The following is a 21400-nucleotide window of genomic DNA, read 5'->3' as shown; positions in this document are numbered from 1 at the left end:
TACATTCTGGTCACGCACAAATGTTTAAATTTATCCAACAAATTTGCATATCAGATAAAGATAAGTTGAGGAAATATAACAACCAGATTTCAACTGATGATTGCATTTCTGAAGAAATTGAATAATCTGTACTGAACTGGCTCTATGTGAAAAAGCAAAAAAAATCCAGACAAGGTTAACGGTAAACACATGAAATCCAGAAATGGCGAACATGGACTGAGTCAAACTTCTGCATGCCACACTAGCGAGAGGTTCTTGCAGAAGCTGCAGTGCGACAGCGAGGATGTAACCCGCCACTGTCAGGATGCTAGAGCACCTGGCCTTTATTCTCCAGACTAAAACATGACTTTCTGATTTATAAGGGTTTTTTTACATGTTGAATGTTAGTGTTTATATCCAAAATTGTTGCGCATATGCACAACACAGAAGGACAAAAAGACAACTGTTTTACGTGTCTTTCAGAGGAGAACAATTCCAAAATGTAACCTGGAGGCGTGGGTTGATTAATGAAGCACAGTGCCCCACAGCAAAGCCAAAATAATATGAGTGGACTTTGGTTCACTAAAATCCACTCATATTCTTCTTTCTTTTTGCTCTCTGTGTTGCTATTACATTATACACAACTGACTGACAACAGCTCCTCTACTTGACAAAGTAGATATTACTTCAAGTGTATCAGGATTTAACAACAAGACATAAACATTTCCCACACAAAGAACAGAACATTCAATTCTGTTACCTTTCCCTTGCAATTTTTAAAAAATAAAATCTTTTTACTGATATGAATTGTGATTCCCTTGGACTTCTTTTTCTAGGTGTTAATGTTGAAAATTAATAGCCAAACACTGTTTCCCTTTTTCTTTTTTCTATCACGCCTACATTTAGGCGTGGTAAATCAAGTTACAATTTAAGTCGTAACTTGACAGCTAAAACCAATGGAGTCTGTGAGCATATTTTGTGTGTATGTGACATCATATTTCAATATGTCTATGTGACTATATTTACTAAGGGCCATATAGGGTAGTTTTCCTCCAATGCTCTAATAATTTAAATAATAATTTGAAAAATGGGACAAATTATATATGTCAACTCCATATGAACTTCAGTCCAAATAAAAAGCTGCAGAGTTATACGGAAAGGCTCACCTTTAAGTCGTACTCCTGGCGGGTGTCCAGGGTTTCGCTGCGCAGGTCCGACTTGAGCTCTATGTCATCTTTAAAAGGCTGATTAGAGGGAGAGAAGGACACAGAAGGGAGAAACTAAACCGTCAAACAACAGAACAAACAAAAAGGAGAGGAGCCAGAACAGAAAACAGGAGTGGGAAGGAGGAAACAGAGTATGAGAAAAAAAGAAAAAGAGGAGTTAAAAAAGAGTGAATGAAGAGTAGGTTTGTGTTTGTTTTCAGTTAAAAAGGTACAGTGTGGTTAGACCGCAGGGAGTCAGAGAGTTATTTTACAGCTACAGGCTGCGGAAACAGATCCCAACCCAAACACAGACGCCCCACTGCCTGCCGCTTACCGAATACATGGCCTTGACCATGCGCGAGGCCGTGGACACGCTGCCGGAGTCCTCCTCCAGGCTGTGGGTCTCCTTGGTGATCGTCTCCACCTTGATGTCAGGCTTACCCAGCGTGACCCCGCGCCGGCCTGCGAGCGCAAACATACAGAGAATGAAAAACAGGCCGGACATACCCCTGTGGAGTCGGGGTGTTTTCACGAGCTGCGGGATCTCAAAGAGAGCCAACATCCCCACACCGGAGGAGGAGTGGACGCCCTTTGACCTTACAGAGAGCTTGACTCACTGCCTTTTCTCTGCCGGTAGAAGACGAGAATGAGGATGAGCAGGAAGATGAGGAGGACAATGGTGGAGCACACTGTGCTGCCAGCTACTATCCCCACTGGAAACTCCTCTGTGTGACGGGGAGACACACACATACACCACAGGTTAGGAGTACAATCAAGGTGTAACTACTCACTCAAACTAGCTCACCGTTCTCCTCCAGCGTAATGATCATGGTGCCCGGGCCAAACGAATTCCAGGCCGTGCAGTTGTAGGTGGATAGGAAGTCCGACTCCATCACGTTGTTGATGGTGAGGGTGGAGAGGACGCCACCGCCCTCAGCGGCTGGCTTGCTCTGCTCCACTGTGTACCTCTCCAGCAGAGTGCCCTTCTCCTTCTCCCACACGTTCTCCTTCCACGCCCACACCTGCAGCGCACACACAGAACGATGACCTGATGAGACTCAATTAAAGAGAGGCATTCAGATTCAGTTGGAGCAAATTCGTGTTATATGCAACTCAAACCCCTTCGAGGCACTTTGTAAGAGTATTTGTAAGCCTTTACCCTGCCTGCAATTCATTGGTTAAGTGTGGATTTGGCATGTGTCAGAAAAAAAAAACAATCTTAAAGTGAGAGGCTATTTCTGAGGAGTAGGGCGCTTTACAAACGAAGGCGGTACTTGCTGAAGAATGCATACAACGACAACTGGACAAGGCAACCTGCAACAAGCAAATATATCGAGGGATTTCAGTAAAAAACTGGCCACTCAATGGTAAACATGCAAAATTGGGCCTCTGTCTCTAAAAACTCATGCTTTTTCTAAAACTCCACCTTTAGAAAGTCATCACAGCATGGCTTCTGTATTAACCCTTAAATAACGTCTTCACTGAGACGTAGCTCAAATAATGAGCTCAGCAGATGTACAGTTCCATCAGCTGTTTGCTAATTGCTGCTGGCTAGTCTGAAGGAGCACAGAGGAGGGCTGAAGCTCTGAGGAGGAGCTGTGTCGCCAAAGCATACCTGGGTCTACCCAGGTGTTTTGCACAGCTGATTGGTTGCCACGGGAGATCTGAGGATTTTTCTAAGATGAATGAAAGAATCAAGACAACACTCCAGGTATTTTTTGGATGTACAGTTAAAAAAATAGATTATACATGGTACTGTATGTATGTAACGGAAAGCAACCTGATCTAGTGCAGTTAGCGTTTAAAGTTGAATCGGAAAGAAAAACCTTAAATCCTTCTTCTGTTGTGTCCGTTGCCCATCTGCCTGATGTAATCAGCGGCAGCCACATGCATCCATCTCCCTCCAACAGCAACTTGAGCAGGCTCTCATGCGAGTAGCAGCAGTGCCAGCTGAAAGCGCAGCATCACAGTGGGTGACTGAGCTGGCGAGAACATTGCTTATTCTCCACCTTTAGAGCCACTAAAAGCAGCTGTATTATTCAGCACTCAAGTACTGTACTAGGCTCAGTTAATTATGCATAAGCCCACATGTTTCTATAATGTGCCCACTTATTGGAGAGGGGGAGAGGAGGAAGGGACCTCCTGGCTGTGGCGTTTACAGGGACAACTGCTCCTCTCCAATCCTTCATCTTTTATAAATGCCTTTCTGTCCCCCAACTTTTTCCCGGTCGCATAGGGAGCGCGGCGCCACGAGTCAGGACAGATCAGTCACAGAGCCGAGGCGGCCGTGCTGCGTCCGGCCTGCGCACTGACGCAGAGCTAAAAGCGGACTGACTTAGAGTTGCTTTGTTTGTGTGCTGGGATAGAAGAACACTCTGAGAGAGGAATCCAGGCTGAGTCACCACTCAGAAAAGAGGAGAGAAAAAAAAAACAGAGACAGTGTCTAACAGCAGTCAGTGAGCAGGGAGCAAGTCATTTAGGAAGGGACAGGAAGCAGTCTAATCCCAACTGCTGTGAGCCTAAAAGCTACAACCATGTGCTCTTTGTGGCCAAAGCCTTTCCTTGTCTGTCATTGTTCCCAGCTCAATAATTGATGTGTCGCTGAGATTTGAAAGTTTCCACTGAAGGTGCTCCATACTGTTTGCAAAAGTGTCTCGCAAAAGTCTTGAACCCTTTCACATGTAGTCATCTTACAAAGATTAAGTTCAAGGTCATTTATTGAGAGTTTACGGGACAGACCCGTAAACAAACAAACAAACAAACAAACAAACTCACTCACTCACTCACTCACTCACTCACTCACTCACTCACTCACTCACTCACTCACTCACTCACTCACTCACTCACTCACTCACTCACTCACTCACTCACTCATCGAATAAGGGAACAGAACTGCTGCTTAAACAGTCTTCTCCGACTTCAGACTAAGAGCATCAATATAAATGTCTAACTACATAATGAATTCTTAATAATCGATAATCAAAATTTCCAATACAAATGTCAAACTTTATTTGACTGACAGTTTACAAAACAGACAAACTAATGATATTGAATTCATATGGAAAAATTGATGTAGGGAAAGGTAAGTGCACTAAACTCTTTCACAAGTTAGCAAAAGCATCGAAGTGCTAAACAAAAAAATTAGCCCTGCTATTAGCAGAAGTGTGCCCACTTCTGAAGAAAGCCATAAAAACCCTGTTTATAGTCAAAGTCATGTAGGAGACAAAGCAGACACGTGAAAGAAGGTCATCTGGTCAGATGAGGCCAAATTTGTCTTTCCTGGCCTACATAAAAAATGCTATGTGTGTCAGAAAGCTAACGCTGTACCCTGAGCACGACACCCCCATGATGGAACATGATGCTGCTAGCATCATGCTGTGGGGATACTCTTCCTCACCACGGACAGGGAAGTTGGTTAGGAAGGATGTATGAAGCTCAATGAAGGACAATGATGGAAAAAAAACAGGAAGAAGCGGCAGAGGAGTTGAGGTTAGGGCAGAGGTTAAGATCAAAGCCTCAGTCTAAGTCCAGTTCAGAATCTAAATAGATTATGTATCAGGTCCCTTTCACATAATAATGAACTTTGTTTTGGCCTGTATGCAATGTGAAAAGGTTCAAATGGTGTAAACCAGGGGTGTCAAATTCCAGTCCTCGAGGGCCACTGTCCTGCAGTTTTTTGATGTGGCACAGGTACAAAACACTGAAATGAAATGGCCTAATTACCTTCTCCTTGTGTAGATAAGTTCTCCAGAGCCTTGCTAATGACCTAATTATTCTATTTAGGTGTGGTGCAGCAGAGGAACATCTAAACGTTGCAGGACACCGGCCCTCAAGGACTGGATGTTGACACCCTTGGTGTAAACAATTCTACTAGGTGCGTTTTACTTACGATCTTATCTGGAGGGGGTGTGCTGGCTATGTAGCACTTCACGCCTCCTCTCTCCCCCCTCACAGCGTACTGCACAGGCTCACTGGAGATGATGGGTGGACCTGTAAACACACACAGACCACAGACTAGCTAGCACTGGAAGAATGCACAGGAGTTCAATTCTTTTTTTTCACAGATTATCTGTCTCATACACCATACTGTCACAAGATGATATTTTCAAATATTGTTTTATATTTATGTTTTACATATTTGGTTAAATAAAGGTTGCCTTAAGGTGTTAACTAAAAAGTTTTATTCTGACCGTTGACTGTGAGCGTGACCTCGGTCTCTCCTACGCCAATCCGCGGAACGATGGCCTTGCACACGTACTGGCCTGCATCCGCCTGGGTCACTGACTTCAGATACAGTTGGTTGCTGTTGCTCAGAACCTGTGGGGGAGGCAACAAATGTAAGCAGAGCAAACAGCAGAGCGAAGGAACAGTCCACATTGCGCTCTCCACATGCTTTACTTACTTAAAAGATTTGCCGTGATTTACTACTCTGACCCAATCTGACTGACAATGTAAACTCCCGCTGCAGTTCTTAACCTATCACAAGGGTTTTATAATTGCCTAGCAACCACAGCCATCAGAAAATGAAGCGAGGAAAATGATGGTTACATAGGAAACCACCCAGAGAGAGAAACACCTGGATTATACAGGCGTGGGCGCAAGTCGAGTTGGGACATATTTAATGGCTCTGATGTGAGGAGGGTTTTCTGGCTTTTATCCAGTTCTGGTCCTGGATGCAGGCCCAATTAAAACCAGAAAATGAAAGTATCTTAATTCCAGCCTAGATTGTTCAGTAAATGCTTCAATCAAATAAACCAACATAAAACTGACGTATGTTGTGCATGGAATAAAATGACGCATCCACCTTTTTGTCCCACACAAAACACTTATTTTGCTTCTGGAGTTGATAAGACAAAGTCATTATCCGGAGTGAGATGTGTTATGGGCTAAAAGGCTGCTCAGTGAAGAAGCCATACTCCAATAGAAACATAAAGAGCGAAATTGCAGTTTGCAGACATCCAGAGGGACAAAGATCTTCACTATTGGGGACATGTCCTGTGGTCTGACAGAAGTAAAATAAAACTGTTCGGCCAGTTTTATTTTATGACCATTTAGAGGAGAAACAGGGATGCTTGTAAGCCTTGAATAGCATCTGTAGAAGTATGTGGGTCTAAAATCAATTAAATCAAATTGGCAGTCAATCATTTGAAAAGTTTTTTCTTTGTAAAGGAACTTGAGAAAACCTGGTTATCCCAAGTACATATTATGAATATGAATGTGTCTGTCGGGGGCAGACTAAGAATTCAAAAAGCTTGAGTTTAGTTTTTACCATGTTGGATCCTTTCTTGAACCAGGTGAGGGTGAGTGGAGGGTTTCCGGCCCATTTGCAGTTGAGGGTGACATCAGAGTCCACATCGACTGTTTTGGGCTGTGGCTCCACCAGCAGGATGGGACCGACTAGAGGAAGAAATGGGGACAATTATTATGTCTGTGCGCTCCTGCAGCCGTCATGGTGAGGTGAGTGCGGCGTGACTCACAGTGAACGTCCACCAGGATGCTGACGTTGGTCTTCCCCACCGCGTTGAAGACCAGGCAGGAGACGGGCTCAGTGAAGAAGGAGTGGTCAGCCTTGGTGGTGAACACGCTTTCCCTGGCGCCCTGCAGCACCACACCGCCTTTAGCCCACCTGCCGTTCACACAAAAGGAATATTACATATTACATAGGAACCTCTGTCCATTTTCACTGATTTCATCTGCCCAGTAGTTGGTCACTATAGTACAGTTGAAACCAGAGGTTTACATAAACTGAATAAAAAAATCACATACGCCTTCTTTTCTCATTGTCTGAAATTACACCAGACAAAACTTATCAAAAATTATTTATACTTGCTAGGTGTGACAATACTAAGTCAGATTTTTTGTTAATGTCTTCAACACCAGAAGTTTACATACATTTCCTCAATTCTTTGAGTTGCATGACTTGGGTCAAACGTATTGGGTTTCCTTCCAATACATCCACAGGTGAGTATCTAATTAGCGTAAGTGTGTTAGTTGAGCTATAAGAAGTTTCTGGGTTTTCCACTCATTACTTCTGAAAGTAAAATTCTCATTTAGAAACCAATTATTTCTCTCGTTGTTGTAGAATTTAGCAGGCAGAAATAATTTTGGTAATTCCAACTGACCTGAAACAAGAAGAGCTCGGTCAGACTGAAATTCAGACGGTGAAGAAAAAAAGCTGTCTCAATGTATGTAAACTTCTGGTTTCAACTGCTGTATTTTTCTTTTAAATGACATTCTTATTTACACACAAGATAAAAAAAGCTTCACAGTTGTTACAGGCACAGTTCGATTGTCGTGATACCAAAAAGTTAATTGCTGACATCAGAAACCAACAAAGTAGGTTTAAATGGAAATCTTCCATGTGTATGAATAATTATGGGCTCAGCTGCATCAGCAAAGGAAAGAGGCTGAAGCAGACCTGTAGCCCATAATAGGAGGGTTGGCGTGAGCCTGGCAGGTGAAGGTGACACGGTCCCCTTCTAGGACGGAGCGCGGTTCGATGGACAGGGTCACAGTTGGTGAATCTGGAACGAAGAACAGAGACTCTTGGAACATGGAGTCGACAGCTGCATGGCAGTTTAAAGCATTATTTGATGCAAGATGCTTTTTCATGTATTAGTTACTAACATCCTAAAAGCTCTTCATCTGGTTGCAGATATTACACTCTCTACTTAACGCTATGCTGCTTGATCCATTCTGCTTGGTCTGGTTGCCATAGTGGCAGCACTTTAGACTAGTTAGTCCTAATTTGTTATAATTCTGGATTTTTCTTAATTTTTTAGTTGAGGCATTACACATTTGGACAATGATGACCTCTGCTATTGGATGCAGCTGGAGGAATTTTTCTTGTACTTTTTTCCAAATTTCAGACAGTAATTATGATGTGTCACCATTGCAACAAGGGATAGTCTTTACAACTGGGATTGGCTGATTAGACAGCATCTTAAAAGCTACAATCCCAAATCCCAGATGATTTCCAACAGTGCGTCCAGGCAGAGTGGAAAAGCAAAAGTAAACGAGGTGGGTTAGTAGTGATGATGTCACACAGAAACGGTCTTCACTCATAGTGAAATTAGTGTCTATGATGTGTGAAGATGTGACAAAATTCAAGAAGTATGAATTGGATCTCAATTTGATGCCAGTAGCAGGACTTACGGTGCACGTTAAGGGTGACGGTTGTACTCTTGCCAGAGGGAGCAGCCTGGTTGGTGGCCACACAGCTGTAGTTCCTCCCGGTGTCAGTGTCTATGGGGTGGATGGGAAGGTAGCTCCGCGTGGTCACCCTCTTCCTGTCTGAAAGCACCTCCTATAGAGCAGACACCCAGTGAAAACACCTAGAGAATGCTTGACCACATTTCTGAGTCCAACTGAGCTCTTACACCAGACAAGTTTAATCCACTTTAATCAAACTCCAATTCATTTACCTAGAAAGTCTGCTTTGTTTGGGGAGTTGTGAATGCACAAACAAACTTGCATACACTCTGGTGAGCCTACACACCTCGGACTGAGTTTGGTTGAAGTGAATGCTGTTGTCATACAGCATTCACTTGGTATCCGGTCTATGTTGTCACACTGACCAGATACAACTCCAAAAACAGGAAATGCACTACAGCGCTGGACATTCTGGGTAAATACAACCAAAATATACATGTGAGTTCATGCTATCAGGAGAACTGTCCCGATTTACAGGGAGGTATCCTCCAAATGCTAAAATCTGACGCCACTTCATTTTTGTTTGCATTTAGCGAAGAATTAAGTTGTGCTCATGTCTTGTTCAGTGGGTTTTGTCTTGTTTCTTTCAGTGGTTCTTAGTGCAACACTGCCACAGAAGAGGAGGGGAACAGGTTACTCAGAGTTTGGCTTGTTTGACATAGTGAAAGAGAACACAGGACTGTCAGTGGGATAACACCTTTAAGGTGGCAAAAAACCCACAAAGAAGACACTGATCACACCTTCCTTCTTCACATAAACAAAAAAGGAGTGGAGATTTTAGTGGTTGTAGGATTTCTCTTCTCCGTGGTAAAAGGTCACAAACCATTTCTCCCGCTAGGACTAGAATCCTGCTTTTGCTTTGGTTGTATTTACCCAGAATAGTTGGCTTCCTGCTTTTGGAGCAATCGCCAATGTGCCTACTATTCACATATGCATTCAAACCGTGCCAGAGTTCACTTCAGCCAAACCAAGATCTAGGTTTTCAGGTGGACCAGAGTGCACATTGGTTTGTTTGCGTATTCAGACCTCCCCATGCTAACCAAACTTTCCAGTCAAACAAACTACAGCTCAACTAAAGTGGACTAAACAGGGCTGATGTGAATGCACCTTTGAAGAGCATGGTGAAACTCACAGTGGTACTGACAGCGCCCTCTATCGGCAGCCCGTCTTTCATCCACTCAACCATCGAAGGCGGTTTAGCTCCGCGAGACACACACGTAAGATTGTAGGACTCCCCTGCGTTCAGCAGCACTTCTGGTCCTCCGTCGATCACTGGGTCATCTGGAGGGACTGAAATGGACGGAAAAACATTAGAAACACAAATCACGTGTGGAACGTCATCTCCAGAAGATGCCAGAAGCGGAGACGCACTCAGGACGGTGAGTTTGGCCCTTCTGGACCTCAGAGCGGCATCAGGGGCCTGGCACTCGTACAAGGCGTCGTCGGACAGGTCAGCCGAAAGGATCTCCAGGTTGTACTGACCCAGCTCCTGGACCCGCAGCACGCGATACCGGGGCCAAGCTGTAGCACACACAAACACACAGGCACCAAGACTTTAACGAGAGACAACTTGTCGGAAGAAAATACCGAGGTTAATGTTATATCCAGTTTATATCCAGTCTACTTTGCCTTCTTAATGAAGTGATTATATAAAACCACACCACCAATGGGTTCTATCCCTAAGGCTCCAATGGTCATGAGTGGAGACGCACTGATCCAATCTATATTAGTCCCATTATTGAAAAAAGACATCAACATCTTCGTTATTTATTTTCCATCGGTTATTATACTCATTGCAGCCAAGTATAACAGCCAAGAAAAGAACAAATTTAAGTTGTTCTTTTTACATGTCTGGTGAAGCTTGTGAAGCTGTTGGTGTATCAGAGTGTGTTATACTGGTGCACTGTTATCAAAAAAATTTGTAATTCAGTACATTGTTGTCTCTGTTTATATATATTTTTATATATATAAAACACTTAAATTACATTCAGCTATTTTTCTGATTCGGACATTAGCAAACCTCAGATATTCGTATCAGAAAGAAAAAGTGTATTGGTGCATCTCCAGAGCGTCATGGCATGACAAAATACATGTGACCACATGAGATCCCCTCTTCCAGATCTAGAACTGGAAGAGGGGAGGCACAGAAGGGAGGGGCTTCCTATACCTGCAAGATGGATGGTTTACTACTTCAACTCATCATATCATAAAAAATACTTCTGTATAAGCACCCTCCATGTTGACAGTTGTATAAATAAATTACTTCCCAACATCAACATCAACATCAAACTTGTCACTCGTTCTGCAAAGCAGAGTTTGGTCAAAATGACCAAATCATCCTTATCCTTTACTATGATATCATCTACAAATCTGTATCTGAAACTCCACAACTTAGATGTCAATCACTTGGCAATACATTTTGTTACTGCTGCCACCTTTTTAAACCTTCGTCTACTGCGTCGCTGGCCTATGTTTCCATTCACATCTCTGAGCTCAAAATTTCCCATGCATGACTTACGCTAGTCGGTTGGGTGGATGAATGTCGCCTCATCGCACAAGTTCCATAGGAAATGAATAGAGTGGGACATTTCTAAATTAACGTTTTAAAACAACGTGAAAATAAAAACTTCGAAGACTATGAATCTTCATACATGCTTGGTTTGAGGCAATAAAACATTTTCCTTCTGATGTGGGCGATATTTATATTTCAAACTTACATAGTTAGGCATATTGATAATCTGATTAAATTTGATAATTGTTTGACAGCACTAACCTTTATTTTTATTCTGCTGTACAATTTTCTATCAAACAATGTTTCAGTGTTTTCTTAAGTTGTTGTTAAAAATGAGAATTTGCTCTCAAGGAACCTACCTTGATTAAATAAAGGTTAAATAAATAAAAAAATTAATAAATTTGATAAAAATCAGTCTTTTGCATCCTCAGCCTAAAGGCCACCAGAGTTTCACTCAGACAGAAACCTACCCAGAGCTTCCCTTCCCCCAACCCAGTACCAGCCGTGCAGCCGGTGTGCATTCTCGCCATTAGGTGGCATCCCTGCACTCCTCTGGCATCACATGAGTAGACCGGGTGGGGGGGTGAATGCATGATGACAGGAGTGTTTTAGAGGATCTAAATCGACTTCATTCCATGGTGCAGGATATGTTTGTTTGCATCGCAGCACAAAGCCTGCTGTTGCAGTTTTGCCTGCCTGACCTCCCTTCTCCTCGACTCTGGCCACCTTTCTCCTGCACGCATTTGCATGCAGGGTGTCACAGGTGTAGGAGCGTTTGGAAGGGACAGAGGGCATGTATTTGTTCACGTTTCTGTAAAGCTCTGCCTTGAAGCCTTCAGCCGTTACACTAATGACGAGACAAGGTGATGGAAAAGAAAAGGAGGGAGAAGCAGGAGGAGGGCAGGAATTAGGAGCAAGGCTGATGAGTGACAGGATGGACAAGTTAAAAGAAGAATCAGAGAGGGCTCAGTGCAACAAAGGCAGATGAGTGAAGGAGAGCAGCGGGGACAGAGAGGAACAGGGGATCTGAGAGGAGGAGGTCACACAGGAATAGCCTGACAGTTAGAGGAGAAAGTCCCAAATAGTTGCCCTGCAGTGTTCCACTGCGCTGAGGTGATGTGGAGAAGGAAAACCTGCAGCGGACATGGAGACAACACTAACAAATACTCAGCAACCGCGTATCACTAACAGTGGGATAATCAGTTACACATCTGGCCACATGTTTTGATCTGTAACTGCGCAACCCTCTTCTCCCCCCTCCTCTTTCAGTTGGAAGCAGTGTTGTAACTCAGATGAATCATGCTGCTGGAGTTTGGTCCAAGTCCTACAGAAATCAAAGTGGAAAATCACCAAGGAGAGAAACCGCTGCGGTGTTTTATGAGTTGGTCGACGTACGCCGCCTTGAGCACATACAGGGCATTAGCCGATTATTAGCCAGCTCCCCCTCAGTGGGCAGCAGCAGCAGAGGCAACCTGCTTTGACAGGGGCGATGACAGCGTGATGCTGCTCAGCCAAGCTGACGGACTGAGAACGGCGCCGGAGGGAGCGGAGAAAATTCCCATCAAACGTTAGCACTGAGGCTGGGTAAATTTAGCATCCAGCTAAGGAGGTGCACATTTAGAACAATAGGATGTGACAGGGGGCATCATCTGGTGTGGGAGAGAAAAAAAGTGTCACACCATCGTAACCTAACGTTAATGTGGCCTCTCTCATATCTGGCAGTGTTTCCAGTGCTTCACATGCTTAACACCAGTAACATAATGTAGAAGATGCTACAATAACCGATCTATCACAAAACAACTCAGATCCTTTATGCTCCACTGGCTTCATTGTTTTGAAATGGAATAGATACTATTTGCTTTCTTTAGTGTATAAAAGGTGTAGCACATCTTTGAGTCACTACTATAACCGTCTTCAAGGTCCTTTGGGATGTGTCTCTACTGTTCTAGCTTTGAACAGAACTGAAAGTTTTAGACATTCTTCTTTGCAAAATAATTGTACCACAGTCAGCTTGGATGGAGAACCTTTTGCCAGATTGTCAGTTATACCCTGTTTCTATTGAGCGAAACATTGTACCGATACGGCGAGGCACACCATTTTCTGTTTCAATTGTACCATTCATCATTATGGGCCCTCTTCAGTTGCAAGTAAATAAAACAATGGTTTTGTCAGGGTTCAGCTAGCATCATCCATTGATTAGGGGATGGAAAATATTGCTGCTTGTGTCGAAGACAAAACTTCCTAGACCGTTTGGGCTGAACCCTGCACAGTGGCTAAGAAGATAGAAGTTTGTCCCGTAACGAGTGGATTCGTCATTCGAACTCCCGCTTTGTTAGTCTCAGTCATTGTGTTCTTGGGCAAGACATTTCACCCCTCCTTGCCTATTGGTGGAGGTCAGACAGCCTGGCGGCAAACAGTTTTCTGTGCTATAGCGCGTATGAAGTAATAAGAATTTACCAAAGCACGGATGTGTATGGCGGGTGTCTGCTTTGAGTTCACCTAAAAGTCATGCAGACCTCTGAGGAGTGAAGTATACCTAAGTATGTGAGGACCTTTAGTTGCAGCAAGAGACTCAAATGATTCAATCTGAATTGCCTCCTGGTCATTTTCTTCCACATTTCCTGTGTGCCCCATGTGATTTATAGCAAACAACAATCAGGAGAATTTATGCTATCCTTTCAATATTGGCTTTTTCTAGCTGCTTCTCCTTAAAGACCAAATTATGGAGCATATGCCGAATAATTGTTCTATTAACAGATTATTTCACCTGAGCTGTGCTCCTCTGCAGCTTTGACAGAGTTACTGTGGCCATCTTGTCTGTTTCTTTGATCAAGAATCTACTGGATGCTTTGGTCAGTTTGCAGCTGTGTCATATTCTTTCCATTTTTCAAAGATGAAAACCTCTGAGACTTCACAGGACAGCTGGATTTACAATCATTTATTAGTAAAATAACTTCTGACAGCATATGTTCCCACTGCATTTTTCTCTGGAGTACCAGAGTAAAGGAGAGTATTAGATTTTCATCTGTAAATAAATCCCTCATAAGACCCAGATGTTTGTGGTTTGAACATGTCTAGGCACTGTGATTCTAGGACACACTGACAGGCAACCTTGAAGACTTGGATTGTAAAAAAGCCCAAAGTGAAAAGATTTTAGCTGTTCCACTTAATGAGCTAACCAAAGTTGAAAATTGCACTTTGCAACTAAAGGTATTATAATTTTCAACATTGGTGATCTTGTATTTGTACAAAATTAGATTTAAGTTTCATATTTGAAAATAGAACTGAGGAGATCTCTCATAAAAAAGAACTTAGGGTAACATCAGTTAATTAAAGTTAGTTCATAATCTCTTCCATTTCTTTAGTTTTGGCAAGGAACCATTTCACAAAATGAAGCTAGTTCATCCCTGAAATCTGACTTTAAGTACTTGAAAAATTCTTCTGGGTGACATTCCTTCACTGGAAAAGCAGAATGAATATTTAAGTGCTGGGGAATGCTAGTCAGATAAAAAAAGAGTGGCTTGGAAAATGTATACCTAGTAGGATTTATTTTTTTCACAAAACAATTCATCAGTTGTAGAAAAGGCTTGCGCTTTCTTTTTTGGAATTGACATAACGTTGGCTCTGCCCCCATGCCAACATTCCAGGGCACTTGTCAGCAACTGACCAATCAGTGGTCCAAGTACAGTACTCTGACAATATTGACAGTATCTATCATAGAAAACACGCTGCAGTCAGAGAGGTTTTGAGGAAAATGATAGATAATCACGGCCCCAGTTGTCAGTGGGTAATATGCCATCCTGACAGCCGTCACCCAGAACATGCAGCGGGTGGAATACAATTTATTACATTTCCAAAATGAAAAACAAGTCTAACGCAAGAAATGGAACATGGACTGCAGCCCACCTCACGTCCAGCTGAATGAAACTGATGGACGGAAACTACCACGTTAGTCAGCACCACAAAGGTAACCGGTGGTAAACATTGCATTTTTTTGTCATAATGATACTTACTGATAACTCAGTGCTAATGGCTTAGGGCTCCCAAAGGCTCCGGGCTCGAGGGAATAAATCTGTGTCCCGCAGGATCACACTTACATCCAATCCAACATTTTTGTCCTTCATTTGCTCTCTTGGGCTTTATCATTGATTTATTTCCCACTAATAATTACAGACTTAACGTGGGACTAGTTACCCCGGTGAACAAAAGGGCAGCCTCCCTCCGCCTTCGGGTGGGGGGACGGGTTCTGACTGTTGTTTATGCTTACTGGTCGAACAACAGTTCAGATTAGCCATCCTTCTTGGAGTCCTTAGAGGGGGTCCTAGAGAGTGGCCCTCCTGAGGACTCCCTTGTTCTGCTGGGGGACTTCAACGCTCACGTTGGCAATGACAGTGAGTCCTGGAGGGGCGTGGTAGGGAGGAACGGCAACCCCAATCTGACTGCGAGTGGTGTTCAGTTGTTGGACTTCTGTGCTTGTCACGGATTGTCCATAACAAACACCATGTTCAGGCATAAGGGTGTCCATATGTGCACTTGGCACCAGGACACCCTAGGCCACAGTTCGATGATCAACTCATAGTTTCATTGGATCTGCGGCCGTATGTGTTGGACACTAGGGTGAAGAGAGGTGTGGTGCTGTCCACTGACCACTACCTGGTGATGAGTTGGCTCTGGTGGTGGGGAAGGATGCCGGTCAGACCTGGCAGGCCCAAACGTGTTATGAGGGTTTGTTGGGAACGTCTGGCAGAATCCCCTGTGAGGCGGAGCTTTAACTCTCATCTCCGGCAGAACTTTGAACATGTTCCAGAGGAGGTGGGGGACATTGAGTCTGAGTGGACCATGTTCCGTTCCTCTATTGTCGAAGTGGCTCACTGGAGCTGCGGCCGCAAGGTTGCCGGTGCCTGTCGCGGCAGCATCCCTTGAACCCGTTGGTGGACACCGTCGGTGAGGGATGATGTCAGGCTGAAGAAGAAATCGTATCAGGCCTTTTTGGCCTGTGGGACTCCGGAAGCAACTGTTGGGTACCAGCGGGCGAAGCTGCATGCAGATCGGGTGTTGAGGTGCTGAGGCAAAAACTCAGGTGTGAGAGGAGTTTGGAGAGGCCATGGAGAAAGAGTTCGAGGTGATTCTGGTCCATTATCCGGCGTCTCAGGAGGGGGAAGCAGTGCAGTACCAACACTGTTTATAGTGGGGATGGTGTGCTGCTGACCTTGACTCGGGACCTTGCGGGAAAGTGGGCGGAATACTTCAAAGACCTCCTCAATCCCACCAACATGCCTTCCATTGAGGAAGCTGAGCCTGGGGGCTCTGGATCGGGCCCTCCAATCTCTGGGGGGACGAGGTCGCAGAGGTAGTTAAAAAGCTCCTCGGTGGCAGGAACCCGAGGGTGGATGAGATTTGGCCGGAGTTCCTTAGGCTCTGGATGTTGTAGGGTTGTGTTGGCCGATGCAACTCTACAATATCGCATGAACATCGGGGGCAGTTCCCTTGGATTGGCAAACAGGTGGTCCCCCTGTTCAAAAAGGGGGACCACACTCTTAAGTCTCCCTGGCAAGGTCTATTCAGGGCTCTTGGAGAGGAGGGTCCTTCGGATAGTCGAACCTCAGATTCAGGAAGAGCAGTGTGGTTTTCTTCCTGGTCGTGGAACAGTGAACCAGCTCTACACCCTCAGCAGGGTCCTGGAGGGTGCATGGGAATTCGCCCAACCGGTTTACACATGCTTTGTGGACTTGGAGAAGGCGCTCGACCGTGTCCCTCGGGGAGTGTTGTGGGGGGTTCTCCGGGAGTATGGGGTACCGGGCCCTTTGATACTGGCTGTCAGGTCCCTGTACAACCAGTGTCAGAGTCTGGTCCACATTGCGGGAGGTCGACAGGCGGATTGGAGCAGTGTCTGTCATGAAGCTGGCACTGTACTGGTCCGTCGTGGTGAAGAGAGAGCTGAGCCAGAAAGTGAAGCTCTCAATTTACCGATTGATCTACAATCCCACCCTCATCTATGGTCATCAGCTTTGGGTCATGACTGAAAGTACAAGCTCGCGGATACAAGTGGCCGAAATGGGTATTCTCCGTAGGGTGGCTGGGCTCTCCCTTAGAAATAGGGTAAGAAGCTTGGTCATTCGGGAGGGACTCAAAGTAGGACCGCTGCTCCTCTGCATTGAGAGGAGCCAGCTGAGGTGGCCCGGATATCTGGTCAGGATGCCTTCGACGCCTCCCTGGTGATGTGTTTTGGGCACGTTCCACCGGGAGGAGGCCCCGGGGAAGACCCAGGACACGCTGGAGGGACTACGTCTCTCGGCTGGCCTGGGAACACCTTGGGATTTCCCCGGAGGAGCTGGAACAAGTGGCTGGGGAGAGGGAAGTCTGGCCCTCCCTTATTAAGCTGCTACCCCCGCGACCCAAGCCCGGATAAGCGGAAGACAATGGATGGATGGTCTTTCTTTTATAAATGAAATAAATTAGAAAAATAAATAAAGACAATAGTTAAAATTAATTATTAAATTACTTAAAAGTAATTTAATAATTGTATACCTAGTAAGTAATTTAATTAAGTAATTAAGTGACTTAATTACTAAGTAATTAATTACTTAATTAGTTAAGTAATTAATTAAGTAGTTAATTACTTAATTAACTACTTAATTAAGTAAGTAGTTCACAGAAAATAAAACTGGCCACATCATGTCGTCATGGAAACAACTAACAAACTGACAGACTGGTTACCATAACTGGCAAACTGACAAATACAACAGATAAACTGAAGACAAGTAAAACCTGACATCTGACAGAAAATTAAACCCATGAAAAAAAAAAAAAAACAAAACAAAAACAAAAAAAAAAACAGAAACATCCACAGAAAGAAGTGCTTTCTGGTCCTCTAAAACAAGCTTCTTGCTTCTTTCCCTGAAAATGACTTTTTTTGTTTCTCCAGTCTGAATCGTTTACCAATTAAATGTCCTAGAAATTAATACTACCTTTCTTGAGGACAATTTGCATTGGTCAATCACCCTAATTTACATGATTTTGGAAATTTGAGGGGAACCGGAGTACCCAGAGAAAATCCCTACCAATATGGGGAGAACATCCCAAGAAAAGTGGCCCCCAGTTAAGAACGAAAACCTCTTTTCTGTGAATATGCAGCACTGACCACTGCATCACCTTGCTGATCTTTTGCTTTTTAAGTCCAAAATATGAGGTGTATGTCGAGGTCTTTGAAATGGTCCTCTAAAACATGCTTCTTACTTTTCTCACTGCAAATGACTATCTGTTTCTACAATCTGAAACGTTTGCAAATTAAATTTTCTAGAAATTAATAGGACTTTTTTTTATGAGGATTAAAAACATAGTTTTAGAAATCTGGGGAAACCGGAGTACCCAGAGAAAACCCACAGACATTTTTTTGGGTCTAAAATTTGAAATGTAATTTCAAATGGTTCTGAGCTGGAAACTGTTTGCTAGTTGCTTGTTTTGGAGCTTTTCTTCCTTCTCTTCCTTTTTTGGTGTTTCTTGAGTTTCAAAGTGAGTCGTATTGTTTTCCACAGCAGCCTGTCTACACTGGTTCAAGTTTGTCTGGTTCTTCTCTTCACCTCCTCAGGAGATGCATCATGTACCTCAATATCCTCTGACATATCCATGGACGCAGGGTCAGAGATGTTATTTTCAGGGGTTGTGTCGTTTTTCCATTTCTTTCTTGACGCCTGGCCACTTTCCTTCTTGGAACTCCTAGTTCTTCTCTCTCTTAGAGCCCCATCTTCAGATTTTCCATCTTTGTATTGTAATTAACTTTCACGACAGAGTGCATTTGCTGGAAGGCAGTGAGTTATTTTTTTTTTGGAGAGCAGAAACATCTCCTTCATATCTAGTTTTAAGTTCCTGATAAGAAACTTTAGTCTGCTCCAGTTCACTTTGGAGATGTTGTATTTTCTCTGCGGATTGCAGCTGCAGGAAGGTGAACTCTTGTGTTACTGTCTGATGCAGATTGTTCCTTTCTGATCTGAGTGTGTTGAGATGATGGTCATACTTTGTTCTTTCCAAATTAACTCCTTTTTCACAATTCAACTCATACTGATAGCATTCTGCTTTCTGTCTCAATGAAGAAACATCTGCCTCATACCTCCAGTTTAGTTCTTGGTATGAAACCTTAATCTGCTCCAGCTCACTCTGCAGATGTTTCTCCGTTTTGTGCAGACAGGTGATCTCCTTGGACATTTATTCTTGGAGATTGTCCTTCTTGGTTCTCAGGTTTTTATTGAGATTTTACTCGTACCTGATTTTCTCCTCATAAAATAGCTGCATGTCAACCTGCAGGTTCCCCACACCTGCAGCTTCATATTTTGATTGAAGCTCCTCATAGTGAGTCTTCACTTGGGCCAGCTCTTGTTGAAGGGCATCATTTTTTTCTTTCTCTGTCCAGATTTGTGACATAAATGCTTCCTTGCTGGCAATGTGAGCTGCCTTCAGTTGCTCAAAGTCCTGCTGCAGCAGCATTTTCTGCTTGTGTTTTATGTCACTCTGCACCTGGGAAGCGATAACAGCAGGGTTGAGAGACTCTGAGTTGGAAAACTTTTCTGCTGTCGGTAGCTGTCTCATCTTCTTGAATCCTATCTGCCTTTGTAATTTGGCTTTTGTACTGACCAATTCTCTTTGGACGTAGGCAACCTTTTGGTTCCCCTCAAACCATCTTGCTCTCCAAAAGAGAACCAAGTCTCTGGAACTCAATGGGAGAAAATTGATGTTGATGTTGTCTAGCTCTCCAATCCCACGGCTGGGGTCTCATCCCACTGTTGAAGTACTGTGGCCTTTCACATGACAAGTTTGGACAAAACAATACTTGTTCAAATCAGTCTTGAAAAACAATCTCACCGTTCGACTCTGAAGCAGCAGGCTAGGCAGAGGAGATTGATTTACCAGTTCATTACAACAACTTCTGGTGTCATCCAAGACTTGTGATTGTGGAATATTAGAATATTTAGGTCAGTGTTTCTCAACCTTGTTTGGGCCACCGTCCCCCTATCCATTATTCAGATCTCTCATCGCCCCTTATCAAAGAATTTGTAGGCCACTTTTCACTTAATATTATTTTATTATTAATATTAATATCACTATTGTAGATATTTAGATTTTTATGGTTGTTTGTGGAGTTATCGTGAAAAATAATTTCCCAGAGAATAAATATAGCTATGCAAATAGAAATTATCTTTACAGGCCTCTAAGAAAAATCCAATGAATGGACATTCAAGTTAAAATCAGCAGCCAATCAGAGTGGAAAATATTCTTGTTCTGTGCCATTTTCCAGGTGTTAAATGTTGCACAGAATTACCAGATAAAAGATGTAAAACAATACCAGTTTAAACTTTTAACTATTTGCAAAAAGATTCTGCTCTGAAACATTAAAACATGGATAGAACTGCAACTATGTCAATCATAACCAATGTTTCTGTGAGTTTCTGCTGGTGCAGCTCTGTGCTGCTTTCAGGAGAATGGGACTTCAAAGTGTCATTGATAAAATTTCATGGCTTTTATTGTGATAACCAGAGATATTATTAGAAAAACTAAAGTTCCAATAATATCTTTTAATGCCATACAAATATGGGACAGAAATGTGGATTATATCTTCATATAGACCTGTCTATTGATTTATAGCTTAATAGGACAGAAATTACACAGAACAAAGCTGGTTCTTAGTCAAATCCTAATGAGTCAGATTGAAAGTGTCATGGACTCACTGAACAGCCTTGTGATATTAACACTGAAATGAAAAATAATATTGAAGAAATAAATAAAGAAAAAATAAAATAAAGTCATACTAAAAACATAAATAAGTGACAAGATCCTTACTGTTATTGTCTGTAGAATATATTTCTTCCCAACAAACCCACAGCACTTTAATAATATTATTTCACAATATTATTATTAAGTGAAGCAGCTTTGCTTCACTCGCTGCTTCTACAGGCTATGAGCATTGTTTTCCTATGAAAACAATGACCCACAGCATCCGCATAAAATCCCCTAATAGAAGCAAATTCCTAAACTCCAGTTAATCTTGTCCAGCAGTAGCTAAAGCAGTATCAGAAATCAATTCAATCTATGTGTTTCCTACTTTCAGTGTGCATTCATTAAGACCAGTAGGTCATATGTATAATTCAAAACAATATTTTCTCTAACAAGTATGGTTAGTCAATCTTGTGCTCAAGTGACCATTTAAAAAATGTCTGCCAAGATACTGGGAGATCTTTGTATTTAGTTAAGTTTTTCTTGTCTTTGAAAAACTTGGGACCCATTGAAACCCCTCTCTCCCAAAGACTTTTAGAGCTCTTTGTCATAGAGCTAAAAGTCCCACTGATAGATGACTGTCCAATGTCCCCTAGATGTTGCCATGAACTTTACAACAAGGTGGCAAGTTTAGTAACCTTCATTTTCAGCAAAATCTTGGCAGAAGAAAAATGTTTAGTCTTCTTTGTGTATGATGTGAGTTTAAAAGAGAGTTCCTGACTCAATG

At 43.0% G+C, this 21400-nt stretch overlaps 1 protein-coding gene across 3 annotated transcripts in view; it reads right to left on the bottom strand.

Moving 5' to 3' along the window:
• The window catches only part of kirrel1a (kirre like nephrin family adhesion molecule 1a), a 48264-nt gene that overhangs the window by 3414 nt on the left and 23450 nt on the right, over window positions 1-21400 (bottom strand). For 2 of the 3 annotated variants that reach the window (XM_055058438.1, XM_055058439.1), the window contains exons 3-14: window positions 9768-9917; window positions 9529-9686; window positions 8340-8490; window positions 7603-7708; window positions 6662-6810; window positions 6454-6581; window positions 5375-5501; window positions 5074-5174; window positions 1990-2206; window positions 1802-1909; window positions 1519-1646; window positions 1146-1259 (exon numbers count right to left, since the gene is read on the bottom strand). In XM_055058438.1, coding sequence (XP_054914413.1) covers window positions 1146-1259; window positions 1519-1646; window positions 1802-1909; window positions 1990-2206; window positions 5074-5174; window positions 5375-5501; window positions 6454-6581; window positions 6662-6810; window positions 7603-7708; window positions 8340-8490; window positions 9529-9686; window positions 9768-9917 — 1637 coding nt within the window. The remainder of the gene's footprint in view (window positions 1-1145; window positions 1260-1518; window positions 1647-1801; window positions 1910-1989; window positions 2207-5073; window positions 5175-5374; window positions 5502-6453; window positions 6582-6661; window positions 6811-7602; window positions 7709-8339; window positions 8491-9528; window positions 9687-9767; window positions 9918-21400) is intronic. The other variant, XM_055058440.1, reaches the window with a different exon arrangement.

The sequence above is a fragment of the Poeciliopsis prolifica genome, unplaced genomic scaffold (assembly GCF_027474105.1).
Source record: "Poeciliopsis prolifica strain line A6 unplaced genomic scaffold, Auburn_PproV2 SCAFFOLD051, whole genome shotgun sequence".
Lineage (NCBI taxonomy): Eukaryota > Metazoa > Chordata > Actinopteri > Cyprinodontiformes > Poeciliidae > Poeciliopsis > Poeciliopsis prolifica.
Note: the sequence above shows the minus strand (reverse complement) of the source record. Positions and strands in the feature narration are given on the sequence as shown.